Source organism: Zingiber officinale, chromosome 7A, assembly GCF_018446385.1.
Source record: "Zingiber officinale cultivar Zhangliang chromosome 7A, Zo_v1.1, whole genome shotgun sequence".
Classification (NCBI taxonomy): domain Eukaryota; kingdom Viridiplantae; phylum Streptophyta; class Magnoliopsida; order Zingiberales; family Zingiberaceae; genus Zingiber; species Zingiber officinale.
In genome coordinates this window covers 214,663-235,605 of record NC_055998.1, presented here as the reverse complement: position 1 = coordinate 235,605, position 20,943 = coordinate 214,663, and the positions used below count along the sequence as shown (strand labels likewise).

The 20,943-nt window shown below is 35.9% G+C and overlaps 3 protein-coding genes across 5 annotated transcripts; 2 read left to right on the top strand and 1 right to left on the bottom strand.

The window, feature by feature from the left end:
• The first annotated feature begins 1,264 nt into the window (after positions 1–1,264).
• Positions 1,265–5,430, top strand: LOC122000613 (vacuolar-sorting receptor 6-like). 2 transcript variants are annotated; one of them, XM_042554985.1, is made up of 12 exons: positions 1,266–1,644; positions 1,733–2,425; positions 2,518–2,606; positions 3,032–3,101; positions 3,322–3,405; positions 3,485–3,561; positions 3,640–3,721; positions 3,858–3,937; positions 4,021–4,084; positions 4,196–4,324; positions 5,121–5,224; positions 5,325–5,430. In XM_042554985.1, exons 1-12 carry the CDS (start codon positions 1,365–1,367, stop codon positions 5,427–5,429), a joined length of 1,857 nt encoding a protein of 618 aa, XP_042410919.1. In that variant the 5' UTR covers positions 1,266–1,364; the 3' UTR covers position 5,430. The 2 variants fall into 2 exon arrangements, with proteins under 2 accessions (XP_042410921.1, XP_042410919.1); XM_042554987.1 differs by lacking the exons at positions 5,121–5,224; positions 5,325–5,430 and adding an exon at positions 4,739–5,073 and having other exon boundaries at positions 1,265–1,644.
• Positions 5,431–7,086: 1,656 nt separating this feature from the next.
• LOC122000612 (dihydroneopterin aldolase 2-like) lies at positions 7,087–10,677 on the top strand. Of its 2 annotated transcripts, none has more exons than XM_042554984.1 (3): positions 7,087–7,244; positions 9,772–9,981; positions 10,256–10,677. In XM_042554984.1, exons 2-3 carry the CDS (start codon positions 9,785–9,787, stop codon positions 10,470–10,472), a joined length of 414 nt encoding a protein of 137 aa, XP_042410918.1. In that variant the 5' UTR covers positions 7,087–7,244; positions 9,772–9,784; the 3' UTR covers positions 10,473–10,677. The 2 variants fall into 2 exon arrangements, with proteins under 2 accessions (XP_042410918.1, XP_042410917.1); XM_042554983.1 differs by having other exon boundaries at positions 7,088–7,244; positions 9,760–9,981.
• A 497-nt stretch (positions 10,678–11,174) lies between these two features.
• LOC122000610 (glyceraldehyde-3-phosphate dehydrogenase GAPCP2, chloroplastic-like) lies at positions 11,175–17,195 on the bottom strand. Its single transcript, XM_042554982.1, has 14 exons — positions 16,922–17,195; positions 16,513–16,601; positions 16,343–16,410; positions 16,231–16,269; positions 14,864–14,964; positions 14,376–14,488; positions 13,472–13,571; positions 13,227–13,373; positions 12,936–12,996; positions 12,725–12,822; positions 12,511–12,653; positions 11,724–11,807; positions 11,551–11,640; positions 11,175–11,458 (listed from the first exon to the last, which is right to left on the bottom strand). The coding sequence occupies exons 1-14, from the start codon at positions 17,021–17,023 to the stop codon at positions 11,398–11,400; spliced, it is 1,296 nt and encodes a 431-aa protein (XP_042410916.1). The 5' UTR covers positions 17,024–17,195; the 3' UTR covers positions 11,175–11,397.
• Between the last annotated feature and the right edge of the window lie 3,748 nt (positions 17,196–20,943).

Genomic DNA, 20,943 nt, shown 5'->3' with positions numbered 1-20,943 from the left:
TCATCCATCTAGTCAATTTTTAGAAACTTACAAGTATGACCCTAAATAAGTCAAACGAAGTATACATTTAGTATCTTTTTTTAGAAGATATTATATTTTTATTTTTTAAAAATAAAAAAATAAGATTATATTAAGAAAAAGTTAATAAGTAAATTTATTTAAAAATTATTCATGAAAAATAATAAATCTCTAATATATAAATTCATTTGGTATTTAAATTTATTTATTAATATATTTTATGGTATTAAACAAATAATTTTTATTTTATCAACTTAATATCAAACTTATTTACAGATATTTTAAATGATTAACTAGGCTGAGTAACATTGAGCTTAGGATGATCGACCTAGTTTCATAAAAAATTTTCATCGATCACTGGAATAAATCAGAAAGCACTTATAGCGGGTGGCCCAGAAGCCCCAACATCCCTTAGTTGCGAGTCTCATTTGGAGGAAAAATCCCTATAAATATATCGTAACTAGAATTAAACTGTGGATGTCTAGGAGACAACTAAGCGTCCTTACAAAAATGATTAACCGGGTTGGGAATGTCGAACCTAGGGTGATCGGCTCAGCACTACGAAAGTTTTCCATCAGCCATCAAGATAAATTAGGAAACATTTGTAGTAGGTGGCCCAAAAACCTAACATCCCTTAGTTGCAAGTCACGTTTGGAAGAAAAATCTTTACAAATACGTTATACGTTCCCAAAACTATGGTATAGTGGTAAGGGCGCTCAATGGTCTCTCATGCATCTACAGTTCAAATCCTAGCTACAGTCTATTTATAGGATTTTTTTCTCTAAATGAGATTTATAACTAAGAGATACTAAACTTTGGGTCGCCCACCGCATGTAATTTTCGAATTAACCTCGTGATCGGTGGAAGTTTTTCGTAAAATTAAGTCTGACCACTCTAGACTCGATGTTACTTAGTCATTTTTAATTTGGCTACTATACTCATAGCTAATACTCACTCTAATTTATCTCTAAAAAAGATAGATCTGCTACCTTAACGGCTCCCCTAGTGCCGACCCCACGGATATGCACTCTAATTTATCTCTAGACTCGATGTTACTTAATCATTTTTAATTTAACTACTATACTTAATAGCTAATAGTCACTCTAATTTATCTCTTATGTATTTTATGTTATTAGTCTAAAAATAAATTGACAAAAACTGCTAGAACGAGCAGATCGTCTTTTTTGTCATGTTATTTACGGATATTTTGTTCCTTTTTATGGTCCGGATAAATTAAGAAATCACCATCACTCACCAACTCCACTTCAATCATCTTCCTTCTGAGTTTAACCCTTCTAAGCAAATACTTACCGGAGAAGAGAAGAAGGGAGGGGACGCTCGAGCACATGGCCGACCTCCGTGCCTTGTTGGTCGTCCTGACGATGATCAGCTCAGCGTCGGGGCGGTTCGTGGTGGAGAAGAACGGCGTCAGAGTGATACGGCCGGAGCACATCAGGGGGCGGCACGAGGGCGCCATCGCCAACTTCGGCGTGCCGCACTATGGCGGCACGATGGTCGGCGCGGTGATGTACCCCGAGAAGAACTCCACGGCCTGCGACGCCTTCGGAGGCACCCCCTTCAAGTCCAGGACCAGGCGCCCTGTCATCCTTCTCGTTGACCGAGGAGGTACGCAATTCATGAGCTGTTTCTTGCTACTATGGCACTGTTCAATGATCCTGACGTAGCGTTCCCACCCACCTGAATCCTGATCCAGATTGTTACTTCGCTTTGAAGGCATGGAATGCCCAGCGAGCCGGTGCAGCTGCGGTTCTAGTGGCTGACAACGTCGACGAGCCCTTGCTGACCATGGAAGACCCAGAGGATGCTCATGCCTCGGAATACATCGAGAAGATCAATGTTCCCTCCCTCCTCATAAACCGTGAGTTCGGGGAGACCCTCAAAATGGCGCTGACCGAGGGGACTGACCGGGTTATCGTAAAGTTGGACTGGAGGGAGTCGATGCCTCACCCCGACGAAAGGGTCGAATACGAGTTCTGGACTAACAGCAATGACGAGTGCGGCCCTCGCTGCGACGAACAGATGAGCTTCGTCAAGAACTTCAAGGGCCATGCGCAACTGCTCGAGAAGGGAGGGTTCGCTCAGTTCACTCCCCGCTACATCACCTGGCGCTGCCCTGAGGCCTTCAAGCTCAGCAAACGATGTAAGTCTCAGTGCATCAACAGAGGCAGATACTGCGCACCTGATCCTGAGCACGACTTCAGTGAGGGGTATGAGGGCAAGGACGTAGTGATTGAGAACTTAAGGCAGCTCTGTGTTCATAGAATCGGGAATGCAACAGGTCGGCCCTGGGTCTGGTGGGATTTTGTCACTGATTACCACGCCAGATGCTCGATGAAAAACAAGAGGTATAGCAGAGATTGTGCAGAAGAGGTCGTCAAATCCCTTGGCAAGTCTATCAACCTAAAACATACCATTCCAGTTCCTTGATCGTCTTGATAGACAAGGCTTTTTCTCAGATGGCTCAGCTTGATGTATCAGGTTTGCCTCTGGACAAGATTGACAAATGCATGGGGGATCCAGAAGCAGGTGTCAGTAATGACGTACTAAAGATAGAGCAGGAACTCCAGGTACTTCAAACTGAAAATTAGTCAACACAGATTTACCATTAAACTAACCAAGTAACCTATGGAACTTTGATTAAACTGAAAAAGAAGACCAATAGGGCATTTTACATTAAAACTGATGGAAATTTGATAAGGATATCTGTGCATTCGTCGGAAGCATAACATTTCATCAAATGTGCAATAAAAACGATCCAACAGTTTTTTGAACCTGAAGTTTTAGGAGTTCCAATCGCATGGTGATTAGATGCTCAGTTAAATTAATTTATTGCATCCTCAATTTCTCATGCACTTTGACACAAAAGCAAAAAATTGTACAATGAGACTTGCTCAATAATCACACAACACGAAAGTACTGAATTAGCGGTGTGGACAGATTACTGCATCTTTCAAGTAGCCTAGCTGATATGCTGAACATTTTCTTATGGTAGCTTGGGCATGGTTCTCGTGGAGATATCACTATTCTACCCACCTTAGTCATAAATAACGTTCAATATCGAGGTATGACTTATGATCCCTTGTCTCTCATCTTAAAACATCTGAATTTCAACTCATAATACAGTTTATATTTTGATGCCTAAGGTTCTATTGGATTTGATTTAAACTAAGCACATGTCTAGAAAGGTTTTGTCATTGTTATTAGCAAATGACTAGTATTAATTAAAAGCATTTTATAACATTAGTGCTAATAACAAGACTATACTTTTCTGTCCACAAAAAGGAAAATTAGAGAGGAGTGCTGTGCTGAAGGCTATATGTGCAGGATTCAAGGAGTCTACTGAACCTCCTGTGTGCTTGAGTGGAGGTTTGCATGACTATTCATTTCTACTGAACTGCATGCCAAAACGAGTGGGTGGTTCATGCTTGCTTTATTCTTTTTTTAGATATTGAAACAAATGAGTGCCTTAAATCAAATGGTGGTTGTTGGCAGCACCCAAAATTAAATATCACAGCCTGCAAGGTACTTTGTCATTAATCACATTGTCTATAGGATTTGAAGTTGCATTTTAGATAAATTATGTCAATTTCAATTCTTTAGGATACCTTCAGAGGTAGACTCTGTGTATGCCCTATAGTGAATAATGTCCCATATCAAGGAGATGGGTACGCATCCTGTGAAGGTAACTACTGCTCTAAAAATAAAAATAGTTGTTCCTTGACAGCCTTCTATATTCTCAACCATCAGCAAGCAGAATTTTAATAGTTTATTAGGTCTGCTCATGAATTTCTTCTCCATTTTGTATAATGGATATTCAGCGGTTGGACCAAGAAGATGTACCATGGGAAATGGAGGCTGCTGGACAGAGACTCGAGAACAAACTTATTCTGCTTGCTTGGTAGCCTAATATATTCCTGAATTTTCATTTTATAATTTTGTCCCTCTTAGCTAAACCTATAAATTTTGATCTTCTGCTTGAAGGATTCAGAGTTGACTGGTTGCCGCTGTCCTAAAGGATTCCAGGGAGATGGCTATAAATGTGAAGGTATTTTGTCAACTGTCACATTTAATTTTCAGAAAATGACTCCTAACATTTCCATTGTAGATTTCGATGAAAGTTATAAGAATAATTGTATATGTTTACTGTATGTGATAGATATTGATGAATGTAAAGAGAAGCTTGCTTGCAATTGTCCTGAGTGTCATTGTAAGAATAAATGGGGTGGATATGACTGCAATTGCAAGGGTGACTTGTTGTACATAAAGGAGGAGGACGCATGCATAGGTATGAAAAGCTATTAATGAAAACAAATTAACCATAAAAAGTTGTAGATTTATATCACACAAATGAATCTTAAAGATCTATCAATACTGTTGGTGAATATGATACTATCTATTCTCAAAGTTCTAAATGTGCCTTTTATGAATCAGAGTATCTAAGTTTTTAGAGTGGTACATTTCTGAATGAGTATAATAGTAAAACCTTGCATTGTAGTTACTAGTCAATTGGTAATGAACATTTGAATTTGCAAAATATGAAACTTCACATTAAACAAGATGCCCACTCTGCATTCCTATAGACTAAGTCTTAGATCATTATACTTTGGAGTACTTATCCTAGGAGGTCTCTAATTAGGAGGCCATCATCAAACTCTCTGTTGCTGTCATCTCTATTGACTGGGGAACACTCTTCCTCTAGGCCAGGGTGAGCAGTTTAAAGTTGCAAAAAGAGACGAGGAAAAAGAGTAAGAGCGGTCAGACGGAATTGGAGTAGTTGGAGATGAGGTGAGTGGACTCCATAGTCCCAAACAAGTCAGAGTAGATGGGAAGAGGGTGAGGGTATTTTCATCTATTTAGTGGAGGCGTCTTGTTCCAGAAAAAACAACTTGGGAGCTCTCTTTAGCAACTACTGATTAGATAAGATCCCTACTAGGGTAATTGCTCTTATACTTTTCATCTTTCTCATATTGTTTTAGATTTCACTTTATGGAGAATCACCTATCTACTTGGTATCTATAATAAACTTTCTTCTTTGGGCCTAACAAAATCACTAACTATGTTAATTTTCTGTTGCAACACAGTTAGGAACAGGCTGAGGTTTGGATGGAACTTGGCAATCCTAGTAATATCATGTGTAGCTGGTGCTGGACTAGCTGGCTATATATTTTACAAGTATAGACTCAGAGTAAGTTTGTGAATCCCAACTCGACTCGAAAACAAACCCAGCTAAAATTTTCTCTGATTAATAGTTGAAACTTTGATACTGTAAATCTTCTCTTTTGCAGTCTTACATGGACTCTGAGATAATGGCTATCATGTCTCAATATATGCCACTTGATAACCACGCCAATGAGATTGAATCTTCACAACAACATTCAACAGCATTATAAGGTTCCTAGTTATAGGTTCATCCTGTTGCTTTCCTTGAAACATTTCTAATAAGCTTTTGTTTCATGTTTGCAGAAGAAAATCAGATGTATACTCGCAACAAGAATAGTTCAGGAAGAGAAATTATAGTGTTGTGTTCCTAAATTTTCTTGTCAATCAAGGTTATATTTTGTCAGCTATTGATTTCATAAGGAATAGATACTTGTTATGGAAAGTGAATACAGCCACACAAAGGCTTCGTACAACACCAATCACCATCTCTTGTTGGTGTGCCAATAACAGCTTTTCTGTGTATTTGTTTCTTGTTTCTAGATCCCCAGTGAAATAGACCATGACAGTGAAAGGAAATTTTATGGAACAAGAAATTGCGTGTATTCAAGTAATTCAACTATTTGTCAACTTAAATTGCATCTTGTATCTCAATCATACGCACTCTAAGGCATCAGGGTTCATCATGCCTTGAATCCAACTAAGGTTTGGCCCTCTCTAACATCGACAAGTTAGGTCATAGTTAAATTACTATCTACAACTAAGAACTTGGTGAGAGTAAAAGATTATGGTAACAAGAAGCCTCAAATTTCAGAAGAAACTTGGAATTTTTACGTGCATCATTTTCAACCTGCAAGTCTCTATATTTATTTATCTGATCGAAGATTGGAAGTAGGTGAAAAGAAGCATCTTAAAATGAACGGCATTTGGACCAAATCGACAGAGAGTTTGCTCATTTACCTTTAGTTTTAGTTCCATAATATGCGATCTGGAAGAGGAGAACCTTCCCAAGGAGTATGGTTGTCGAGAACGAAGAACCAAATCGAGCTAGTGGTTTGTTTGCATTCAATCTGCGGCAGAATGGAGACGATGCACACGATCTGGGAAGAAAAAGAGAGACAATTTTGTGCCATCCAATTGAGTAAATCACAGTGATCGAGCTGCTTTAGTGGCAATTAATGTTATAAATGAGTTGACTTGGTAAAAATTTATTTGTGTTCGTTTAGTACACATAAGATCAATTAAATGAATAAATTTTAACGATTCGTTAAATTAAACGAACAAACTTGAATACATATGTATTTTGTTCATTAATATTCATGAACAACTTTCGTGAATAGGGTTCGTGAACACCGTTCGCGAATAATTTTCGTGAACAATGAATAATATTTGTCTAACCATGTTCATAAACTATGTTCGTCAATGAAAGTCATATTCTCTAACACGGAAATAAAATAAAAAATGTTATGAATAAACAAGTTTGTATCATCAATCTCAATAACCAATCAACAAGTTTAAAACGTAAAACTTTTAAATAATTAAACAAGTTTAAATTGAGAGATCGATAACATCTAAATCAATCAAATTCAACCTAAGCTTGAACCAAGCACATAAAAAAAATAAGTCAAATTTGAACAATTATTTTAACAGATTGACTATAGGCTCTGCTTGACTAAATTTAATTTAATTATCTTATCAAATAAACTTAAATATAATAAAATTTAATTCAACTTGACTTATTTATAATCTTAATAATAATCATCTATTATCCAAGTGCTAACTTGATTATGCGGAGTGTTCATGGTTAATTACCAATGAAAACCAAGGCTATTGTTGGGCCTGGAACTAGTATAAGGCCCATTATTGCTGTGCCTATAAAAGTAGAAGCAGCGCTCCAGGTAGGGCACATTTAGCACAGCAGCGCTCCAGGTAGGGCACATTTAGCACAGCAGCGCCTACGCGTAAGCAATTCGCCACCCAAAAGATCAGCTGAACGCAGTGAGTTCGCCGGCGGCTATCGGGACGTTGTCAACGCAACAAAGTCAAGCGTACGCCTCCCTCCCTCCCTCCCTCCCTCCCTTCTCCAGTTAGTTGTGTTGACTTTTTTCATCTCGTGCGATCCGTTTGTTGTTATGCTTCCCTGAAATTTTTTATTGACGGAAGAATTAAGAACAAGAATGCAATGCTTAAAAAGATCTGTGACCAATTAAATCAGATTTTACAATCGAGTATACCTTTTTAGCTTGTCTTAACAGTGAACTGATGAATTCATTACAAGGCAATGCAGTAGATTTGACACCCAGCTTTGGATTAGAACTTTTAAAAAGTATTTTGAGGGGATTTTTTTTCACCTTATGAAGCTTTCTCGAGCTGTGGAAGTGCCTTGGGATACATGGAATGCCTAAGAGCATGTACAGAGAGAGTTTTGGTTGTCAGATGAGTGTCTGAGGTTAGATTTAGTTTGCTTTGTCCATTTATTTTGAGAGAAGAGTATGTACAATGACAATTGAGAGATTTTATATGTGAGGTGCAGGTAACAAGTTGTTTGGGTTTCTCTATGCTTTTTTCCCCCTATCATATCATATAGATTTGAATTGTTTTCTTGAAGTTAGCTTAGGTCGAACTATATTGCAACATTTTTGTCGCTTTTGGTATCGTTGTTCCTATCTTGGTGTGTTGGAGGAGATTTTTTTTTTTTTCTAACTATACATAAGGTGTTTGGCAGGTTGCTTTAATATGATAAATGAAGATCGTGTCTTTTGATTTTTTTAGTGAAAGTGATTGTGTCTTTTGATTTTTAGTAAGGCTCAAAGTAATCTGTAAGCACTGCCACTCATTTTTTTGCCATGCCAGTTGTGTGCCTTGCAAAATTCCCTGCAATTCTCCATTTAGAATAAAGTTGGGTTTGTGTTGTCCATAAAACACCCCGAGACTTCCCCTACATGGTATTTCAAGACTCTCCTTAGTTCAACAGCATCAAAGTCATCTCCCAATGAAGCATTTAGTTCCATGCGCTACTAAGAATTTGAAATGTTGGCATCCATGTGAGTTGTTGGTTCAGCCACACTCCATTCCATAGCCTTGGCATATACTTGGACCCAAGATATAATTCTCCGTGGCCATTGTATGGAAAATCTAGCTCTGTATTGCAGACATGCTCATTGCATCATTTCCAGATCAACAAACAGGCAGCCTGAACAAAGTCACACAGTTCACTCTTAGAAGTACCTCAGTTGGATGCTGCAAATTCTTCATAAGCCAAACCTTGTGATTGGATTCACTTAAAAATAAGTATGCTATTATACCATCATATCCTGCAAGTGCAACATATGTGCTACCGTTTCTTCTTCCTTCGGGCTATAAACACGGCAATTGTGCTAGAAATGTGGAGCTTACATCATTTAGAATTTGTTAATAAACCATCTTTGTAAATTTTCCAAAAGAAAAGATGGATTCTGTGCGGCCATGCCATTTCTAAACTCATTTTCAATCATCGCTGCCAACTGAGGATGAAACATTATCTTGGTTCTCAGAAATAGGTAAGCAGTCTTTACAATGCTCATTACCAATCTTTTGTCAGTAGTGCTGGTCCCGCTCTCCTTAAGAAGAGGCCACAATGAGAATTTAGCAACCTGTGTAATAGGAAGAAAGGTAGCCAATCCTATATTAGTTCCCACCGCCATGTCCCATCTGCTCGAACCATTGAAGCTACTGTCATCTGCACATGTTCGGCTGAATTTTCTGTCATTGAAGAATTCTATAGCAGCACATCCATTTCCCCACTGATCAGTCCAAAATTTAATCAGTTAACCATCTCTGAGCTTCCATGCATAACCACCATGCAGTTCTCTCCAAGTGGAAAATACATTCCTCTGAAATATAGAGTAGACTTTTGTCCATGAAATATGGTGTTCTTCCTCTTCCATAATTGTCAACGACCACTTGAACCCAAATTTGTCTATTATCTGAAATGATGATGTTGCATAACTTCCCAAGCGAGGTTAAAATTATGTTCTTTCGTTGATTTGATTCAAAACCCACCTGCATATCATAGTATCGTCCCATATGAAAGTCTAACATATTTTGTCCAACTCTCTACATTCATGTTGCAACAACACGAGTGTGTTGCATATGTAAGAATTGCATTGGCTTCTTTCGTTTATGTCACATGTCTGGTCATGCTGGCCTTGGTTAATGTGCATTTTTTTTCCCATCCTGACAGTTTCTTGTTCATTTTATCTATGGCATCTGAATATATATGTTGGGAACCTCTCCTTCTTGATAGATAAAATCCAATATCTGACAGGTTTTTTTGGTGACTGCATAAGATTGCAAATATCTGAAGATAGATCTATTTGTAAACCTCGAACCAACATTTTTCTAGAGCTCAGTTTTGTGATAATGATGACTTAATGAAAGCATGTTTAAGTGAAGTATGGTGGTGTTTCTTCTGGCTGTCAATTCGTGATTGAGTCTGATACTTCTTATCTTTCTGTCATTATTATACTCGTTAACTAACATAACAACTAAATAGTTGAAAATGTTTGATTACATTGAGTGAAGGCATAATCACAGTTGCTAGGTAGTTATGGATGAATCTGATTTTGTCGACAAAGACAAGCTGATACTGCGAGGTTTACTGTTCCATGGATTTCATGGTGTGAAACAAGAGGAAAAGACGCTTGGCCAAAAGTTCTTGGTGGATGTGGATGCGTGGTTAGATTTAAGCAAGGCTGGTGAATCTGATGATTTGCGTGACACTGTCAGCTACACTGATATATACAGGTATCCCTTACTTTTATAATTCAAATTTTAATTTGCAAAAAAATGTAATCGTTGATGTTCATATTTACTTTAAGGTGGGAAAAAAAGGTGATACTTCCTCTATCGTTCTCCCATCAAATTTTGCTAATTCATCTTTTAAAGGTAGAGAGAGGGGAAAAAAAATAGAGAATGAGTATCATGTGCATTGCAACTTACCTGCAATTTGAAAATACCTGTTGCAAATTGGGTACTGGGCTTCTGGATGACTTTAGATGCATACATTATTGTGGTGCAGGATTGCCAAAAAGATTGTTGAGGGTCCATCCCTTGATCTTATTGAGTCCGTGGCTCACCTGATCGCAAAAGATACATTGCTTGGTTTCTCTCAGATCTCCGCGGTTCGGGTAAAGGTTGTGAAACCCCATGTAGCTGTTCTTGGCACTATAGACCATTTGGGTGTTGAGATCACGAGATTTAAGAAGCATGATTGTCCAAGCCAGCCTCGAGCATAACTCGCACTCCACAAGAACGTCATTTATATCAAGGATCCATGACTGCTAGCAAAACTGTATCCGACTTCTTTATATGCATTTAGACCGTATTGATGATAAAGTATTCTGAATCTGTAACAGATATTATGTGTTTATGGCACGATCAAGTTGTTCCACCACTTGTGTTTCCTTATCAATGTTTAAAATCGTAATTTATAATTTGTTATTTAGTAGGCTTGGATATTTTGCAGTGACATTCTGGAATATCAATTAGCTTACAAAATGAAATTAGAATTGTATAACCATACTTTTTAGGGGTCGTTAATTAGATCATACTTTAGTACGACCGAAATTCCTTTCAATTAAAACCATCTTATTTATAAACTTAATTTAATTGTTTCTGAAGATAAATTATTATAATATTTTTCTTAGGAAGGAAAATGTCAAAGACTAACCCCGGGCTTGGTATTGATTGTAAAGGTATGGTAGTTTACTTGTAGTCGACAGGGTCAGGGTTTGAGTTCTAGGGAATGCATTTCCTGTGTTCGTGCTCTTGTTGAACCTCCTATCATCTGGCTAAAATGCAGATAAATCTTTGAGGTGGGGTTGGAAGATCAGTCCCACCTGAAAGATTGAGATCAATCTAAGAATATAACACCAAGAATCCTGAAAAATGATGACGTGACAATCTGAAGGCTCTAACAAAACAACTAGATTGCATTATTTGAGTAAACAATTCGATCTGTGAATTTGCTGATATCAAAAGTTTTGTTTAAACATAGCAACTAATATTTTAAGAATACCAAGGACAGTACATTGAACTACCAGAAAGAATATATTTGAGTATTTAACATCAACACAAACAAATGGGGTGCTTGGTCCATATATATTGTAAAAAATTGAATTAGCAGCAGCATCTCTATACGTCCGGGTTGGATAGCACATTTTAGTATTTTGCTTTTGCATTCACCAGGGCCATATGCTCTATTAGGTCCAGCACTCGGTTGCTGAAAAAACCCAGCAAATTTAGGTTTCTGTTGTGAATTGTTGAGATCAAATCGGACTTTAAATTTAAGGTACAGAGTGTCATAGTCCTAACCTGTAGCCCCACTCGTTGTCATACCATGAAACGAGTTTCATAAAAGACGTACTTAGTCCAATTCCAGCCTTGGCATCAAAAATGCTTGACCTGGCAAAAAATAAATGGTATTTATATCATCCGTAGTGATTGGCAAAGTCTAGAACACCATGAAACAAACTCTTTTTTTTTACCTTGAATCACCTACAAAATCATTAGAAACTACATCCTCATCTGTGTATCCAAGTATGCCTTTAAGTGGACCTTCTGATGCATATCTGAGACATTCTCAAATATCAGCATGTCCATCCCATTGTAGAAAAGAGGAAGACAGAAAAATGCATACATAAAATATATACATAACTGAAAACAAACAACCTTGTTCCTATATAAAATGTGTGCTCAATATTAGTTTTCAGAGAACCAATTTACACAATGCTCTCTTCCCACTAAACATAATTTTTTATAGGAGCATATAAAATAGTAGCCAACTTCTAGGGGAAAAAAAAATCAAACTCCAGTAACTAGTTTCCATTGCATTCTATCTGTATATCAGGACACTGGGAGCAATTTTCTCTACAAACGAGCACATATCTAGTTAATGACCCTATTAGGCCCTTGTCTAACATTGGATGTTCACAGTTAAAGAAAGACTAACACTCAATGGGCTCAGCCTTCATTTTACAAACTATAGCCCAAGTTGGTCAGATAGAACCAGAGTATAAAACATGTAAAACAGCTGGAAAAAAATCATGATATTTATGAAAAATACAGAGCTGATAAAAAAAACTAAGTCATTTGCAGGATTTCAAATGTAATCAGATATCTATTAAGAAAGACACCAATAGTAAACAGAATGCCCCCATCTGCATTTTAATTAAAACATGGCATCCCATAGTGATACTCAGTTAATAAGCAACTGAACTACAACAAACAGCAAAGACAATGACAGAAAATTATCTAATTCTAGCTATCACTTACTTAATTGCTGCCTTCACATCCTCATATGAAGCACTTTTCTGAAGCCGACAAGTTAAATCCACGACAGAAACATTGGGTGTGGGAACTCTAAAAGCCATCCCAGTCAACCTCCCATTTAGCTCAGGAAGCACTTTTCCAACAGCCTTAACACGAGGATGGAAATTATTCAACATGAATGTTACAAAAAAATGTTGCAACAAACTTTCAATCACACCTTTGCTGCACCAGTTGAGCTAGGGATAATATTTTGGCCAGCACCACGCCCCCCTCGCCAGTCTTTATTTGAAGGGCCATCAACTGTCTTCTGTGTTGCTGCAAAATAGAGAGGGAAGACATAAATAAGTGAATAAAATGTATTTCATTCTGAAAAGATTATGAAGCATGTTCTGATAATTATGATCATTCAGCAGCTGAAGAGAAAAAACCTGTGGTTGCATGAACAGTTGTCATAAGGCCCTCCACAATGCCAAACTCCTCGTGTACCACCTGTAAAAAGTGAAAATTGATGGAACTGATTTATCAAGAGAATAACAAACATACATCACATTATAGAATTGTAGAGGAATCACATATCAATAAAAGACAATTATCAAAGCTTTACAAATTGCATAGCAGTTAACATTAGCTTTAAAACTTACTTGTTACAAGGACATGGCTCAGTTTTTCATGAAGTAGGAAAAAGAGTAAATGGCCCCAGTTTTCTAGAATAAGCGTACCTTGGCAAGAGGAGCAAGACAGTTTGTTGTGCAGCTTGCATTAGAAACAATATCCATGTTTGGTGTGTAATTCTTCTCATTCACTCCAATGACAAACATAGGAGCATCAGCAGATGGGGCTGATATAACCACTTTATTGGCACCAGCCTAAAAGGGAAAACAACCAGGAGAATAGTTTGGTTAAATTTGGACAGAAAAATGCTTTATAATGAAGTTCAGTGTGGAAAAAACAGAATCAGGCAGACCTTCAGATGAGCTGATGCTTTATCCATTGTTGTAAACACACCAGAAGATTCAACAACAAATTGGGCACCAAAATCACCCCATGGAATTTCAGCAGGATCTCTGGGACAAAAAATATTTGGTCAATGCTGACTTCAGGTTACACTACTCATTGGAAGGAAACCAACAAAACACCAATTGTTTTGATTAAATTTCCCTTTAATCATTTTATATGCATTAGCCTATGCATGCAATTACAGCATCAAATTGCCTGCAACTACTTTCAAGTTTCAAGTCCTAAAATAAAAACAATGTCCTTCTGACAAAGTAAAATTTGTATAAGAAGTTAATAATGCTGCACATAAAAACTAAAGTTCTCTAGTGTAAAGTGGATTTAAGACAGAAAGCAGTCAAAGAAGTTAAGCTGAGTTAAGATCAAATATAGCTATTTACAACTAGATGAGTTGTCCAGCAGAAAAAATGTATGTCAAGCTTGTTAACAGAAAGAATAAACCTCTGATAAGATGCCCATCTCTTTTGTTGTTTTACAATACATTTTAAAATGTTATCAAGGAGTTAAGCTTCAGCCTCAAAATTTACACCTTGCCACCTTCAAAATCGTAAATGTTATTATCACATTACCATTCCTTATTCTGTCATTTACAGGTCATTCAGGTTTCAGTTAGCTATAATCAAGCATCCCATTCGTATTGGTTTGCAAAATACAACCTTATCAGTCATTTCACAGTTTTACTAAATTATATTAGAAATTTTAACAGAAAATGTTCATTAAACAAAAGACAAATTAATTCCTATAATCTAACCATATAATATGAGAAAGTAACAACAGGAAGAAACTGTTTAAGAGAATACAAAACTGTGACGACATTTTATATAGACCAATCTCAGAAATAACAAATGCAATACCTTTTGTTTGTAACTGCAATTGTTTTCCCATTGATCTCTAAGGTGGAAGTATCCACAACCTTAATTGTTCCCTTGAATATGCCATGTGTTGAGTCATACTTAAACATATATGCCTGAAAAAAAAATCACTCTATTAATTAATAATACATACTTACTAAAATCTGTATGATAAATATGCCTGTTTGTTCTGATAGATGGAAGAAGCTTCTACTCAGATATAGTTTTAAATATACATAACTAGGCTAATGTAAATCTTGGCATGAGGGAGGTTAAAAGATAAACATTACACTTGGAAAAACATGCAAAAATAAGAATGGCTTCCAAAATGATCTCTTTTTTTCATTCTTCTTCTACATTAGTTTCTTGTAACAGATGCAAATGAAGTTTTGGATGGATTCATGTTGAGGGCTGATAAAATGTAGATGCATTTTGCTAAGCATAATTGTTACTTCTGTGGGTTTTTCATAAATATTGCTGACAGTTCTTACCATATACTTAGCGTCAATGAATGGATCATTTACAGCTACTACTTCAATATCATCTCTGGTAGTGGCAATACGCAATACAAGCCTTCCAATACGCCCAAAGCCTGACAAAATACACTTCAGATGCTCAATGCGATAGAGACTAATTGCAGCAATACTTCAAAATATATCAAAAGAAAGGTTCAGTAAGGAAACTCAAACTCCATATCCAAGAATCAAAGTTGTCTAGTCAAATATTGCCGCTAGAATACACGAGATGAATGTATTAGATGTTGTCACAGGCATATGAAAAAATTATTTCATAAGAATCATTTACTAGTGAGTAGTGACTACTTTCCCATTCAAAAATTCTATAGTGCATTAATGATGGAGATTTAAGTTAGGATGGATTGCTCATATGAAAATCTAAGCTATTCCAACGGCTGAGCTACACATTTATAAGCAAACTAGCAGCTTCACATGTGAGCAGACTGGAACTAGCCTAGCATGTGATTTCTATTTTAAGTTTCAGGTATTTATTCTTAATAAACATATATCATGATGCTAAGGGCATCTCCAATGCAAGGTTTTTAAAGAGGTTTGAAAAATGAAAAAGATGAACAAAAAGGTTTTAACTATTGTGGATGCAAGGTTTGAGCTTTGTATTTTAAGAACAGTAGTGAAATTTCAAAGCTGCTTTTTTCTTTGAAATTTATGTAATATGCATGTAGCCATGCAATTACATGTTATTAATTAGACCACTTAAAAATTATTTAAAACTTTTTAGAACTCTAACTATTGGAGTTGTTTCAATAGGTTTTTAGAATGTTGATGTGGCATGATGTGGCATATTGGAATCATAAAAAAAGCTTTTGTAGAATTTTAACCATTGGAGATGCCCTAATAACTTCCTTGTTTTAAAAGACGTGTAGTCATATCAGCCCAATAAGGAATTGTTTTATGCTATCTGTCCATCCATCCACTAACAAGCATGCGATGCAGTATCATCCTTGGAAATGTCCACTCCACGGAAATCATTATCTTTTTTAGGAGCATGGCATCACAGTTTGCTCATATTACCCACGAGTAATAAAAGAAATTGAACCTACATTAATCATTCCCTAAACCCACTAGTTGGTAGTAAAACAAATCAAAGAAGATTTAGTATGTTTGCTGAAATCAATGACGACAGTATGCAATAAATACTTTTGTCAACAAACTTAATGGAATCACAGAGCAGATGACAAATGTGTCTTGCCATATGCAGTCTTCATATTTTTATAATGAAAGTAAATTCTGTCTCAGATACAGGAATTAAAAATTTGATCACTTGAAGCCGAATGGAGATAAAGTAAATGACACCTAAAGAGCTAAAGCTTAACTGAACTAACCATTAATGCCAACTTTTGTCTTGCCACCACTCGAAGAACCTAAAAATAAAATGACATAAGTATATAAACAAAAATACAAATTTCTTTAACAAGTAACAGAGACACAACTTACTTTTAACGTAAGGAGGGGCCTCAGTTGCTGTGGCCTCGATAGGCTGATTTCTTCTCGCACCAGATTTCCTGAAAGCGTGAGAAAATCCCTCTTACACTCTTTTTGAAGGGAACAAAAAAAAAATCATTCAAATTACTACAGGAGGAATGTAAATCGGGAGCGGAACTTACTTTAACGAGCACACCTCCCCCGAAGGAAGTGAAGAACCGAAAATACTCGAAATGCTGTCTGTCGATTTAGAACTCCGAATACAAGATACCTGGGAGAACATGAAGCTAAGCATCAGTAAGCGAAAGCAAAACACAAGTTGAAAACGAAAATTATGAAATGGTCAGTCAACTAAATGGGAAAAGAAAAAGACTTGGCAAATTTCAGATCTTACAAAAGCAATGAACAATCGACTGTCAAAGTAGATAAAAGGAATTAACTCGGGGATTCATCTCGTAAAATGAATATAATAACAAAGCCTAGCGAAGCAAGACGAGGAGAAAAATCTTTTCAAAAAGCAAAGAAAAGAAAACGAACAAACAGACGAAAAAAAAATGGAGACAAGCAAATGGAGGAATTCCGGGATCGGACCTTGAAGGAAGATTTGCTAGGACTTCCGGAGAGAGGGATGAAGCGATCGTTAGATCCTCCAAGCGCCGGAGTTGCAGATCTGAGAAGAGACGAGAAGGCCATCGCAGAGGTCGTCCTCTTTCACCTCTTCTCTTTTCTTAGCTTTAGGGAGAAACGGAGGCAAGAAAAGCAGCGACGTCGGCGAAAACTCGAGAGTTCTTCGTCTATTCCCCTCCGCCGGCTCGAGCGGCGCCCTTTTTACGCCTTCAAACGGAACGCCTACCAGTTACCTCGGCACGGCACCCACTCTTCGAATGGCTTATCGGATCCTAGTGGAATCGAACCCGCAACCAATAAGAATATGCGAATCTTCCTGGATTCGTCCATCATTTCATTGTACTTCGAAAAGAACTAAAATTAATGAATTCGATACCCGAACGAACCCGACCCGTGGGATGAAAGCAACTCGCCGAATGCGGCTGCGAGACACCGAGTGGGTCCCGTTCCAGGCGACAACGAACCAAATGAGGCTAGCGCATACACAAATTCTAATATATTTTAATGATACATTTGTAACCATTGCTTGTAAGGTCTTTTTTTTATAGCTAGCGCGGTGTTATCATCATGAGATCTGGGATTTGAATTTCGGTAAAATCGAGATAAATATCTCCCTTATGTATTAGTCATTATTTCAAAGGCTAGTAGTCATCCATGATTTACCTCCTCCATATTGATCCTGGGACGGATTAATGGAGATGCAGACAAAGATGTTCCACATCCATCACATTTCTATAGCGTAAATTAGAAATGACATCACTTAATCGTTGGATGTCTCATCTAATTGACCAACTTATCTTCGGACTAAATATTGCAATGCCGAAAACAATTTGTAATTGTTGTTGGCTTCATATCAAATTTCCAAGTCATGCTAGCAAAATCAATAGCATTCAAAATATTATTTTTTTCAGGATTTAGTGTATTTGCATTTGAATACAGGATACAAGTAATCTCTAGTGTAATTCATAGGTTTGGATTAAAATTTGAAAATTAATGAATATTTATCACAATTTTCACTTTTAATAAATTTAAATATGCTAAAAAAATGCCATGAGAACACACATAAGTAAGTGAGTGATGTATAGAGATGCAAAATGGCATGAGAAAACATAGAGCTGTAAATAAGTCAAGTCGAGTGGAGTTTTAGGATGTTTAAGCTTGTTTGATAAAGTAATCAAGTCGAGCCAAGTCGAGCTTAAAATGAACCAAGCTTTTGAAATGAGTGTTCGAGCTTGACTTGGTTTATTTTTATGAGCTTGAGTTTGTTTGAAGCTTGCCTTGAACTTGGTTCATTTTTTAGCTTGGTTCAAGTTTGGCTTGAGCTTGGTTCGAAGTTGATTCGTTTAGATGTTATCGAGCTCTCAATTTAAGCTTGTTTGATTGTTTGAAACTTTTAGTTGTTTGATTTGTTATTGAGCTTAATAATTTAAATTTATTTTATTTTATTTTATTATTTATTTAACATATTTAAAAGGATTTTATTAATAAATATGATTTGTGAACATTGTTCGTGGACGTTGTTTACGAACATTATTCATGAACGTTGTTCACAAACGTTAACAAGCTGAACACATATGTGTTCAAGCTTGTTTGTTTAGCTTAACGAGCTGTATTCAAGTTTGTTTATTTAATTAATCTTGTGTATATTGAATGAACATTAATAAGTTCTTACTAAGCCGAACACCAAGCTTGTTCATGAACGTCTAATTCATTTAAATCAACCTAATTAAATCTAAATCATACTAAACATTAATTCACTTGAACTTACACGGCATGTCCAAATTTCCTCTTTGCAAATTTATTCATATTTATTGTAATTGTCATTTGTCAATATCATGTATGAACTATCCACCTAGATTTTCTTCACGCGAGTTAATTCATATATATCTTTTGACTTATTCTTTTCAAGCTATATGGTTAAATGTCTTATTCTTGATTCTTTACGTGTTGACAAATTTGTTTGATGCAATTAATAATTGAATAAATTCCAACTAAGACGCAAAAGGTAAGAAATCTAAAGGTCAACTAGTCTATAAATAACCAAAAAAAAAAAAAAAGGACTCAAATCATTTAAAAAGCGTGTGGCTTCATCTCTAAATTAATGACAAGGAAATGCAAACGAAATTGGTTGGAAAGGAGGAAATTAATGATTTTGCTAAAGTCATATTTGAGTATTTGATGGGTTTTGTTTTGTCAACATCTCACCATTAATCTTGCACTCTTATGGAAGCCCGAATGAAATCGTTTGGCCATTTTTCTCCTCTTATCAATTGAAGAAAAAAAAATCCTTTATTTTTAAAGAACTTGTGTGATTTGCACGATTTCATTGATGAGAATTTTAAAGAACTTAATTAAAGATGAACTTGGACAAATGGAGAGCCGTTTAGAGAAGGATGGAGTAACTCATCATCTACTAAGTTTTATCACTCTTGGAGTTGAATTTGATGTAGATATATAGTTGAATTTTCAAAGATCACAAAGAAAGATGACAATCTAAATGATCTCCTTGAGTTATCTTCCTTCCAATATGCATAGGATAGTTTTGGAGGAATTCGAAGGTGAGGGTTATCACCTTTTACTACCGACAAAGAAAGATGACAAAGATGATTGACAAAGATCAATTAAGCTTTCTTTATCTCGAATGGAATTCATTCTTTTTCTTAATCTACATAAGCTTAGGATATTATTTTGCTTACAAATTCATAATTAATCTATCAATTTTCTTAATAAAACCTTGAGATTCAAAGTGATGATCTATTAAACTTCACTAATATATTGAAGCATATGGTTGGATCTTGAGAAAATAAGTGATAGTATTTATATCCATTACACTAAAAAAAAATTAGAGGGTTTATATATGGTACCTTTAATTCATAAAGGTGAAAAAGAAACGTACAGAATACAATAATCACTCCTAATTAGGAACGCAATAAAATACGATTGAAAATAATATGTATTATTTAATTAAGCTAATTTATTTTTCATGTTTATATTTAGTTTTTAAAGATGGTTTAATTAATAAAGTGTAAATACTCCATTTCTCTATCTAGCTCACTTAGATAGAGCACCCACTTATATTTAAAAATTTTATCTTAAATTTTAGATAGGATAGTTAAAATATTTTTAAATTAGTTACCCTATTCATTCTATAAATATTACATTTATGAATATTACTTTTCTAAATTTAGGAGATAAATTTTAATCCCTAAACATTATAGAGAAGAGAATAAAAAAGAAAGGTGATATATGATGTAGTGAAAAATGGATATCTAAATTTAATAGTAATTATTTTTACCATAAATTATATATTTTGAATATATTTAGGATAAAGAAATCGACATGGGTACTCTAAGTCTAGATTACATTGCCTAATAACTCTTCCCAATCCAACTAAATTTGTCTAATTTTCTGGATCAAGTAGTGCTTGTTATCAATCATTCGATTGGATCAATATATCATATCTAGCTACCTCGTCCATCTTATTCAACTCATCCCATGTAGTTATCCAATTCACTCTATTTACCTAAATTGTTATTCGTTCTGACACCGATTAATAAGTGTGGCAAAGATGAAATCGTCATCTTGACGATTCCTCTAGGATGGCCTTACACTTTTTAGAAGAGGATAAATCACGAAAGATTTCACCTAATAATAGTAACGGATGCATACAGATGAGTCAACAAATGAGATATTTTGTACCCGTTAGGAATCCACCTTAGAGATATCTGTGGCAACAATACCCCTTATGAAATATTGTGGCAAAAGACGAATACGTTCGCCCCCAACGCCAACTCATCTTAGGACCAACACGGAAGAGGTAAATCACGAATAACTACATGCACTACGTGAGGTCATGGGGCAACACTGATTAATCAAAGTCCAAGCCTTCATCTCATATCAATTATTGTGCTAAGTTTTGGTAAAGAATTGTTCAAACATAGAATTTAAGGTCGAGAAGCTTATTAATTATTATATATTTTCCTCTA